Below are 12,386 nucleotides of genomic sequence, written 5' to 3' on the forward strand. Positions count from 1 at the left end.
GAAAATTGACCACAGTGAAATTTCTTTTCTAAATTAACTCAGAATTTAAGTGATGTTTTTATGTGTGAGCCATAAAATATTTTAACATATGAAACATGAGCTAAATATTTATAAAGAGCCACTGTAAGGAGAGAGAGATAAAAACTTGTGTTTGATAGACTGCAGTCACCAAAAAGTACTATAGGAATAGCTCTTTAATGGCTTGAGTCAATACTTTTTTTTTTTAACCAGAGATAATATATTTTATTTATTTTTAATTTTTAATGTTTTTTTATTGAGTTATAGTCAGTTTACAATGTTGTGTCAATTTCCAGTGTAGAGCACAATTTTTCAGTTATACATGAACATACATATATTCATTGTCACAATACTTATCTTGAATTTCTGAATGAAAGTAATATCAGATTGTTTGAATGGGTGGATTTTTATCCTAAAAGACTTCTGTAGTGCTTAGCCACAGAGTACTGCATATTATGAAACAATCCTACTTTTGTGTGACCTTTTACTTTATAGAATTTTTTATGAGATCTGGTTCCTTTATACTAGGAGGAGAAAAGGAAACTTTTGGATGTTTTGTGGGATTTTTTTTCCTTCTTTGTACATTCTCCGAATTACAATTTTAGGTAGACCTCTACTCTTCCAAATTTTCATTTGATTCCTTAATAATCTGGAAATTATGGGTTCACATGGGTACAAGAGTGAGCAATCTAAATCTGATCCAGACGGTCATATCAGGCTCAAATTGACTTTTGGTGTAGTAGTAAATGTGCGATAACTTTTGTAAACTCTACATTCAATTTAGTCTGCAGTCTCTGATAGTATCTTCTTCAGAAGTCAAGAGTAATAGTACTTGCCCATAATGAAACTTTTAGGCTTTTAGGGGTGTGAACATGGCATGGGGATTGGGCAAGGGCTTGATTTTTCGAGTCATGTAACCCAAGTCTAATATATAACCTTGTCACCATTAAGAGAAAGAAGTATACTTCAATTATTGGCTATATATGGATATATTTTTGGAAAGTTTTTCTATTATCTTAACATACATTTCATTCAAATAAGAAATTTTAAAATAAATGTAATTTTTTATAGATATTTTAAACAGAGGTAACCCCAGCTCATCTTCAAAGGGAATAAAGAATGAGACAGTCAGTCCAGGTATAGTATTATTGTATTATTTTAATTTTAAAGTGAAATATTTTTACAAAATTGGTTGTGTAGAAAAATATTCAATGTATTGTATAATTTTAAAATACAGGTGTTACTGATGCGTTCAAGCCTACAAGTCAACACTACAAAGACCCAACGGCATATCCAGTGGTTGCCTTGCCTAGATTTCGTCCTGAATCTAAATCTTCACAAAGCTCTGATATTGTTCAGAACGTGTCTAAACCTGTAAGTGTTTCTGAAACTACACATTAGCTCAGGGACACATTGGATATTATAATACTCAGTTAGAATTGTGGACTGTCTTAGCTTGTTACCATCTCAGGAGAAGCATAATCACTATCAGAAAATGTCACCATCTTTATGATAGCTCAGCCAATACCCAAAATAATAGCTGCAAGAACTAACTATCCAACCTGTTAATAAATTAGGTAATATGCTTAAATTAAATAGGTATAATATTGAAAACTGCTATCTAAAGGTAAGTAAAAAAGTATAATCAGTAATGAATATTGCATGATGGCAAAATTCTTAAGATAGTAAACTGAACCAAGTATTCTTAATTGGGAAGATTTTTCTGAGGTCATTGTTGCTATTTATTCTGAAAACATACTTTCATAGTCTAGTTTTTAAAAACTTTTAACAGAAGTAATAGATAATGGTAATATTTAACATTTGTTAGTCTGTCATATGGATAAGTCTTAGTTCTAAATGCTATATACAAGTTAATCTCTTTTAATTCTTATGACTTCCCTATGAGGTAAGCACGATTATTTCTTCCATTTTATAGTTGAGGAAACTGAGGCTCAGAGAGTCTGAATAATTCACTCAAGACCACACAGCTGGTAAATGATGGATCTGGGATTTTGATCCAAGTTAGCCAAGAGTTTTTAAAATATGCACATCCATCCATATATTTAAGTATATACTTTTAAAAATAAAAGCATTGTGTTAGAGCAGTGGTATATTCCGCAGACCACTGGGGTTCCCTGAGACTCTTTTAAGGGTCTATGAAGTCAAAACTGTTGTCGTAATAGCACTAAGACCTTTGCCCTTTTAACTCTTGTCAACATTTATGCTAGTGGAGCAAAGACAATGGAGGGTGAAACTGCTGATGCCTTAATAGGAATCAAGGCAATGGCACCAAACTGTACTAGTAGTTTTTGTATTGATGACCACCAAGCACTCACAGTAGAAAAATTTCACTTTCACTTAAGAATATCCTTGAATAAGTAATAAATTGCTTCTAATTAACTCTCAACCCTTGAATATACTTTTTTTAAATATTCTGTGTGATGAAATGGGTAGTATGCATAAAGCATTTCTGTGTCTAGTTTTAAAGTATGAAGTTTTTCTTGAGGAAAAGCACTAGTGAGATTGAATTGCAAGCTGAACAGGCTGGTATTTTAAAAATGGAATGCCATTTTTACTTGAAAGGATGACTGACAGAGCATCATGGAGTAATTATTTATTGCTGCAGAACAATAGTACCACAAACTTAGCAGCTTAAAGCACTTATACACTTATTATTTCTTGGTTTCTGGGAGTCAGAAGTCGGGGTATGACTTAACCAGGTCCTCTGTTTCAAGATCTCACCAGGCTGCAATCAAGGTGTTGGCCAGAACTGCAGTATCAGTTACACTGCTTCCAAGCTCACATAGTTGTTGGCAATATCCAGCTCTTTGTGGATTGTCAGATAAAGGCATCAGTTTCTTGCTGCTTTCAGCTGGAGACCATCCTCAGTTCCTTGCTATGTAGGCCTTCCTAATATGACTTGGTTGCTTCTTCTAAGCCAGCAAGGGAAGGAAAGTCCTCAGCAAAATGGGCAATGTAGCATAGTCATGTACATCCCATCACTTTTGCCATATTCTGTGGGTCAGAAGCAATCACAGGTCCCGCCCACACTCACCAGGAGATTATACAAGTGTACAAGTGTAAATATCAGGAGAAAATCATAGGGGCTACCTTTAGAGTCTGTCTGCCACGTGCAGTTTTGCAGTACTCAGAAATATACAAAGTGTGCCTGTCATGGAAGAAAACTGATAGTATTCTTGCCAATGATAAAATTTGAGCTTTCAAGCAAAAATTTGAATTTTGGAAAACTTGTATCTGCACTCTGAAACTATTATCAATGGTTTGAGCCCTCGACTCATAGTCCAAGAAACCTGAATTGAAAATGAGAGACTTGAATGCTGATTCTGTCTTTGTTGTAAGTAGAACATTGTCACAACCTCTATGGGTCTCATTTCTTCATTTCCAAAATGAGAGCATTTACGCAAACCACTGGCTCTCAAACTTGGATCCTCTAAGCATCCACGGGCTGTTTTTAATATTTTTAAAAACTTAATAGGTGCACCTGAAGGTGGCAGGCTATCAGAAATGCAAAAATTATTTAATTTTAGCTGGAATCAGATTAATTTGGTGGTTTTCTCATACTATAATAAGCTGTTTGGCATTTAGGGAAAAAAACAATAGAGGAAACATCATTATTTAAATGCAGATAGATGAAAATCATTCCTATTTGGACCCAGGGAGAAAGAATAATAAGTGGGGAGGGGGTGTCTTTCTTGTTAGAAAAGTTAGAAACTGGAGCTTATCCAGACTCAGAATTTTTTTTTATTTCTGTGGCCATGATTGTCTAATCAAAGTTCCTCAATCAGGTTCCCAATCCTAGGGAGCTTTTTAAAAATAGAGATTTTTATCAGTTGGTCTGGGACCTGGGCATAAGAGATTTAAAAACAAAAAACTCTCCAGGTGATGCTAATGTGCAGCCAAGGTTGAGAATGTCAGATATATATTCTCAAAGGAATTGAGAATCCTATATAAGGGAATTTTCTCTTAAATTTTTAAACTTTTTCATTCTCTGTAACCTTAATAACTCTTTTGGGCAGGCAAGGAGATAATTATTATTATCCCTTTTAAAGTAAGTGTGATGTAGCTTAAGGCGTAGGCTTTATAAAAAGGCTGACCTGGGATCTAATTCCAGTTTCATCATCAATAACAAGCTGGGTTGTGCTGGGCACCTGATTTAACCATACTTAACTTTGGTTTACCTATTTAAAACATGGGAGATCATATTAGGTCTTCATTAGTACTGTTGTGATGACTGCTTAATAGAATGAGTACATGTAGTATAGATCTTCCTTGACTTACGATGGGATTATGTCTTGATACACCCATAGTAAGTTGAAAATACTATAAATTGAAAATGCACTTAATACACCTAACCAACCAAACATCGTAGCTTAGCCTAGCCTATGTTAAATGTACTCAGAACACTTGTACATTAGCCTATGGTAGGGCAAAATCATCTAATACAAAGCTTATTTTATATTAAAGTGTTGAATATCTCATGTGTTTTATTGAATACTGTACTGAAAGTGAAGAACAGAATGGTTCTAAGTGTATTGGTTGTTTATCCTCGTGACCACGTGGCTGACTGGGAGCTGCGGCTCGCTGCCACTGCCCAGCACCACAAGAATATTGTACCACATATTGCTAGCCTGAGAAAAGATGAAAATTTGAAGTACGGTCTCTACTGAATGCATATCACTTTCACATCATCGTAATGTGGAAAATTGTAAGTTGAACCATCGCAAGTCTGGGACTGTCTGTACTATGAAAGAGGCAAGTACATTTTAAATAGACAATAATTGGTGGCTATTATTTCAATTGGAAAGGTGAATAACTTGAATCTCAGAAGTGACTTGCCCAAGGTTCCATAGTAAAATGAAAGGTCTTCTGAGTCCCAATCTATCACCTCCTGTACCTTACCATTGTATTTGGTATCTTTCTGAAATATTTTATGAGATATTAAAAAATCCCAGTTGGAAAATTATTTTAACAAGCTACATGTTTAATAATGTGTTTGCTCTCTGAAATGGTGGTACTTAATTGACCAGAGTTATCACCTAGGAAAGGATTTAAAGTATAAACTTTATTTGGAGGAACTTCTGATAAAGAACTATTTTGGAAAATACTAATGAATATTTTCCATTTTTAAGTGCAAATATTTGGAGAAAATAATTACCTTGCAGTAAGATTATGCTTGGTTACAATTAAGTCATCTAGCTATTATTGATTTTATATAATACATATTAAGGCTCAAATGCAGAAATCTGCCTGTTACGCCTCAAATTCTAGGAGTAGAATGGTTTGTGTCACCTCGATATCTGTCTCCATAACCTCTTAATAAATCTATGTCAACAGAAAACTTAGTAGCAAAGTAAAATTCTTAATACCTGATTGTCTCTCAACCTGTAAGCACAAAACACTCAAGCAAGATCCTTATATTCCCATGATAAAGGTAAAATGTATGGGATTTGGTTGGGGGAGGCGGGGTTAAAAAGAAACAGAAAAGAATTTTTTCTGCAGATGGTTAGTGTGTTATATAAAGTATATGAATCAGGACTTTATTTTATGCACAGATATCTATTCCTCTTTTTTTCACCAAACTTTATATTGGAACATTTCTTTTTGTCATTGGATATTTTTCAAAACCATAATGTTGCATGATTAGTCTATCATTTCATTCATTTAACCATTCTGCCATTGCAGGACATACAGGGTTTTGATTTTTGCTGTTATAAATGATTATCCATTAAATATTTTCATTTCCTTTACATGAATTCTTGGAAATGAAATATTTCGAATAATTGGATCAAAAGATAGGAACTTTTTAAAGCCCTTGATAGAGATTGCCAAAATTTTCTTGCAGCAACATTGTACCAAAATATAACCTCTACTTTGCTGAACTTTAACTTCTAATTTAAAACTAGTTTTAGATTTCCAGAAAAATTACAAAAATTGTCCAGGGAGTTTTCATATACCCTTTACCCAGTAGATGCTAGTTTTGACAGCAAGTAATAATTCTCTTTGTGTTTTCTAACTTATTAGTAATTGAATCATTAAGGTTATCTTTATAGTATTGACATACAGTTAAATTTACCTTTATAAAACTTTATAAAGCTGGGTAATTATAATTTTTTACAGGATTTTACAAAGAATTCATCACAGGATGAATCGGATGATTCTTCAGATTTACTGTTTGATTTGACCCAGGATACAATACCACTGTCCCAAGATGGATCAACAGTTTATGTAGAAGGTTTGGTTTAGTACTTTTTATAATATAATAAAAAGAGATGATTAATATACATATACAGTGAATTTCTATTTTGAAGTTCATATCTTCATGTTAATTTTTTTATATATTGTAAAATGAAAGCTAATAATTCCTGAATGCCTTTTTTGAGTGATTTTATATCAAATTGTATTTTATGATAGAATATTTTATTTCTTTTTATTAAGTTGGCTAACATATATTCTTTGAGCTCATTCTCACTTGGAACCAGCCATGCACTGAAAAATCTTAATATAATTCCTGTGAGTCAGGGAAGGCCCCTGATACCCTAGTACCATGGTTTATTTGGAATTATTTGAGAAAAAGTGAATGGTTATAGTTGATTTCCTAATAGGCTAGTGTCTTTCTATCCAAGTTAATGATGTAGATGTGGATAGTTAAATTTGACTATAGAGTAGTAGTATAAAATGGCAGTACTAAAAAAATAAGTGATTTCCACATAGTAAGTACTCAGCAAATATCCATTGAAGGAATAATGAAAGTCTCCAATTGAAGAAGAATTATAGTTCTTTGATTATGTATCATAACAAAGTTCTTCATTAACCTGAAATAAATTAGTATGCCACAAAGGAATTTTATCTTGTGGAACAATTCCTTATAATCAAAGCAATTACTATTTCCATATTAGCAAATTTGATGTATTTCATTAAATGGAGAAAGGTACACAAGAATTTTTGTGAATGTTTAAATTGTTTACTAACAGATTGGGGTATATTTACCAAAGCAAAATAGAAAGAAATTTATAGTATTATGTGTGCCAAAAATATTTCCCCTTGATAATACTTGGTTTGATATTCACTTATCTAGGTGTCACTTTGTCACTTATCTAGTTAGTAAAATAGCCAAGAACCAAAATAAATAAAGAGATAAAATAGATGTCTAAAATTTGATTTTATAAAGCACACAGTCTTTATTCAGAGAAAAAAATCTGAATTCTTGAAGCTTCTACTGTCTCTCTAAGTTATTATACTGCAGGAAGTAGAATTTTGCCCTGATGGTAAAAAGGGTTATAGTTAATTAGGAAAATACAGACTTGAGCCTCTATTCTAAATATTTTTCTGGCCTTTATTAATTCACTTAACCTCTTTATACTTCAGTTTTCACTTATTAAGATAGATACTTTTATTTTCCTCATATAATGCACTTCATTCTCCAGTCCTGAAATCAGCCACTTAGCTATATAATTTTGATTTTTGCTCTGCTTATCTCAGGGCTTTTTTTGAAGCTCAAATGAGATAATTAAGAAGTAAAAAATGCACCAAAGCTGTAAAGGACTTGACAATAAACATTCTTAGAATAATAATTATGAATGAGAATAGTACTATGTGTTCAGAAACATGATTAATGGACTCCTGTCTAGGATGATCATAGGCTCTTGGAGAAGGCTGGATTCGAACTTGATTTTGAAGAGTAAGAATAGGATTTTTATTGGCACTGTTGAGGTTAGTGAATGGCACAAGCCAAAGGAAACAGAGAAAAATGAGTTAAAGAATCAGAATTTAAACCTATTGAGCTCAGAGAGATTTTATTTAACTTGGAGATTTATGCATGCTTAAAAATTATATATAAAATAACCTACTAGATAACCAGTTGCTTAATCCAAAATATCAGCACTCATTGGTTGTTCACTTAACCTAAGCATCTGAAAAGAATGTTAGTGTGAATACACTGAAATCAGTCCTAAGTGCCTGCAATATAGCTGTCAGTAATCATGTGCTTAGCTTGAAGATGAAAAAAAAAATCACTTCTCTGTTACCTCAGAGAATGAAACACAGATTTGATAGAGGAGCCCACTAATGTAATACTTTTATTTTCCTGGCATATATCTGTTCTGCTTTTCCTATTAGTGTACAGTTGGGAGCACTGAAATATGTGCAGTTTTAGAATCTTTATCACAAAATACAGTTGTCTGTTATTTTCAAAAGGACTTTTTCTGGGTCTGGTTATAGCCTAAATAGCCCCACTTCTCTTGTGAATGCCCTAAATTACATAATCCTTTTAGCCTTTAAGGTGATGGTTTTCAAAGTCAAAACTACTTTTAGCAATGAAATCTCTGTTCAAACAAAATCTGTGTAAAAGTCTAATTTTTTTAAAAAAAGATAAAAGGAGAATTGCTCTATCTGAGATGCCCATTGAATTCCCTAAGACATCATCATTAGGATCAGGGGGACATAATTTACAAGCCATCATAACTCCAAACTTTTTCATATAAATGAGCGAGGTATTGTCATTCAAAATATTCAAGATTACTTGTCTCTACTTTGCACCTAGGAATTAAATAGATAATTTAAACTACCTATCAGTTTGTTAACTGGAAAAAGAACTAACTTGATTTTCCATTAGACATCTTAGGATATTTTTTTAAAGTATCTCAAGAAGTTTCTCTAAATTTTTAGATTAGAATGTAAATTATTTTTGTTTATAAGCTCAAATGCATTTAAGCATCTAAAGAGAAGTTCAGTTTTTGGAACTGAACTTCGAGTATTCTCTGTGCTGCTTTTTTTTTTTTTTTTTTTTTTGGCTTGGATTTTTTTGGTTTGACTTCCTAAATGATACTTATTTATATTTCTTTATTTGAAAACATCTTTAGAATATTCTTGCATAAAAAGTTTATTTCATGAATTTTTCAAACTGTGTAGTCCATAATAGCTGTGCAATTTCTATATGTTGATTATATAAATTCTTTATTGTCAGTTGTATGATATGATAATTCAATTATATCACCTTTATCTCCAAAGTATTTTTTACTAAATTTTAAATGTAAGGCCATTTTAATAGCATTTGTAAGCAATATTCTATACTAAAGCAATTTCAAATATCTTTCCCACTATTTAAATCACTGTAGGTCTAGGTGAAACTCTGCCTATAAAAAAACGTTCTACTGCTTCTAAAGTAAAAAGTGTTAATCCAAAAAAGCCAAAGACCGGCGAAAGTGTTTCTGAAATAAATCCTTGTTCTTCATTGTCTTTAATTAACTCTCCTTCAGTGGCATCCTCCCATGTTATGATATCAAAAGGTAAATATGAAACTGGCATACAAAAAAGAAATTATGTATACATAAATTTCAGAAATTATGATGAATTTTGAAATAATTATTACTGGCTGTATTTAAGGTTAAAAAAAGAAGAATTTTAATCATTAAAGTTTTATTTTAGGTACCAATACCTCACCAATTTCTCATAAAACTGGAATGCCTTTTCTGAGATCTTGTCCAAAGTGCAATGTTCAGTTCAATCTTTTGGATCCTTTGAAGTATCACATGAAGGTAAAATTTTTCAATATTTGACTTTTGAAAATATTCACAAATCTCTGAAAATATTAAGGATTGATATTTAGTAAATGCTAGTTTGTCCAGATATTTAGAAAAGAAATCTTCTCATTGGTATTTTCATTTAACTTAAATAAAAACTGATATTCATAATGATTATCTTTATACAAGATTTAAAAATCCTTCCAGTCATTAAATTTTTAAAATTAAGTTTACATACACTATAGTATATGCATGTTATATTTTAATTTTTAAGGAAAATCATGTATTAATCAGAATATTTTATTGACTAGGACATGCCATTCTTCAAACTTCTTGTGAAGCAGGCATTTTATTGGGTGCTTAATCTTTCATGTAACTTAATTCCTTTTTTTAAACTTTTTTTGTTGGTTTTTTTGTTGGTTTTTTGGTGGGGGCAGTAATTAGTAATAATTAAATAATTCTTTTATTAAAAATAAATTTTTTTTTTTAAGGAAGATACTGAGAATTGAACCCAGGACCTCGTGCATGCTAAACACTCATTCTACCACTGAGCTGTCCCCTCCCCACTTAATTCCTTTTTTTGGCTTCATTTTTTTGTCCATGGTGACATATGCATGTCACATTACTCAATGAAAATGTTAGGCTTGCATTTTAATTTTCAGCGCTCAGACATAAACTCCTATAGGTGGGGCATTTAATATGAATTGATAGTTTTAACTAAATCCAGAATATAGTTTGTGTCGTTATTATAGATTAATTCTAGCTTTATATTGGTGTAAGAAGCTCTTGAAATTAAGTTTTAGGAGATTTTCAAAGTACTAATGAAAATATTTTAGTAGATATTACAGTGTCCTGTGCATCTGTGGAAAGATAGTCTGTATTCTCTTTGCCCAATATAAATGGCAGGAAAGGAGGCAAGAAAAAAGGCAATGTAGATTATATACAGGAAAGAATGGATGAGAAGAATGCAAGGCAAAGGAAGCAATTTGGGAAAAGTTATTGCTCACTATTCCAAAGATTGTCAATGTTTTCACTGATATTCAGCATTTTACAAAAAAAAACATAGAAAAGGAGCATCCTAAAAGTCCAAATAGTCTCTTCATTCTTGGGCAAAATTGTATTTGATCTATCACTATTTTCACCTCTCTGAGTGTGACTTCTGTTAACTGGACTTTGGGGTTTGGTTTTAAAAGTGAGAAGTAACTTCTGCAAGTGCTTTCAGGTTTCCTATTTATGTAATATTGTGTAGAGATACATGATGTTTCTATGTTTTGCATCAAAAATGGAGAGAGGAAAGAAACGGCTGAGGTTTTTAGCTATCTTTGGCTTATTTAATTTGGGGGCTGGGTAATATAGTCAGATGATTCAAAAAGTACAAGAACAAATATATGAAAAATCACACCCCGTCTCCTATTTGCCTAATTCCCAGTATGACTCACAAAGGAAATTTTTTTTATTAATTTTGTTTTGTATCCTCTTTGACTTTCTGCATATACAGGCACACATGAATGGTCTTATTTTCCATCTATTATGCACAAATTATAGCATATTATATACACTTCTGCACCTGGAGAAAGTGGCAAACATTTTCTAAAATGTAACTTTTATTTATTATAGAACTGTTTGTGATTAAAACTCTGAGAGACTATCTTTCCATGTGAGCTGGCCCTAGTTATAAACACAGAATTTTTTTTGGTATCTAATTTTTCAAGGAAATATAGTAAGATTTATATATATTTTTATCTTTCAGCGTTGTTGTCCAGACATGGTAAATACATTTTTGGACATGATTAAAGTAGAACTTTCAAGTCATGAAAATAGAAACAAGACTGGTGCAGAGAAAGGGAAATTGATTATGTTAGTCAGTGACTTTTACTATGGAAGACATGAAGGAGCTGTTGATGATGAACAGAAGACTTACACAACCTTTAAATGCTTCAGCTGCTTGAAAGTCCTTAAAAATAATATTAGGTATGTAAATACTTATTTCTATTTCTGTTTGAAAATAGGAATGCAACAGATGTAAATATTGTACTTTTTTATGCCATCCTAGATAAGCGATTTTAACACTTTCTACTAAGAATAAAGGTAGATTTTCATGTTGAAAAGCTTTTGTCCTTTCTTGTATTTTTAGAAGTTTGACACTTGGATCCACTTAGTCGCATTTCTTTCAGATAGCTTAAGAAAAGACAAAATTTATTTTAACCTAGGGGAAAGTTATTCTTTTCTCTATATTTATCAATGAACTAGGAATTTTCTATGAGATATTTTTTCTTTTTTTTTCCAGTTTTCAGTTTTATTAGGTAGAATTGTTACAATTTGACTGCACATATACAATATATTGCATGTAAATACATATATACAATATACTGCACATTTTTTTTTAGTTTACATATATGTACTGATCATTGTTTCTGAGAATAGTTTAGAGCTTTAGGTTTTTAAACTTATGTAGTTATCAAAGGAATAAAGCCAACCACAAAATAAGAATTAACAGAATGCAGTAATCCAGTCATAAAGGATAGTCAAGTGTGCTTACACATATTCAAGAAATCAGTCATCTAAGTTATAAATAATAAGTAGTTCATTTGTGTCCTTTTTTTTTAGATTCCACATATAAGTGATACCATACAGCATTTTTCTTTCTCTTTCCAGCCCACTTCACTTAGAATGACAATCTCCAGGTCCATCCATGTTGCTGAAAATGGCATTATTTTATTCTTTTTTATTTTTTAGCTGCTTATGAATCTTACTTTTCCTGTCACAGGAAGAACCACTTTATCCAATTTGACCTCCTCCATACTTGTTGTATTTAATGCTCTAACTTTT

At 31.8% G+C, this 12,386-nt stretch overlaps 1 protein-coding gene across 4 annotated transcripts in view; it reads left to right on the top strand.

Annotated features, from left to right (window-relative positions):
* Nucleotides 1-12,386, top strand: part of ZNF280C (zinc finger protein 280C) — a 46,276-nt gene that overhangs the window by 13,639 nt on the left and 20,251 nt on the right. For 3 of the 4 annotated variants that reach the window (XM_032474954.1, XM_032474955.1, XM_014565225.2), the window contains exons 5-10: nt 1,090-1,155; nt 1,256-1,392; nt 6,157-6,271; nt 9,153-9,323; nt 9,463-9,572; nt 11,308-11,528. In XM_032474954.1, the coding sequence (XP_032330845.1) occupies nt 1,090-1,155; nt 1,256-1,392; nt 6,157-6,271; nt 9,153-9,323; nt 9,463-9,572; nt 11,308-11,528 (820 nt within the window). The remainder of the gene's footprint in view (nt 1-1,089; nt 1,156-1,255; nt 1,393-6,156; nt 6,272-9,152; nt 9,324-9,462; nt 9,573-11,307; nt 11,529-12,386) is intronic. The other variant, XM_032474956.1, reaches the window with a different exon arrangement.

This window comes from Camelus ferus, chromosome X (genome assembly GCF_009834535.1).
Source record: "Camelus ferus isolate YT-003-E chromosome X, BCGSAC_Cfer_1.0, whole genome shotgun sequence".
Lineage (NCBI taxonomy): Eukaryota > Metazoa > Chordata > Mammalia > Artiodactyla > Camelidae > Camelus > Camelus ferus.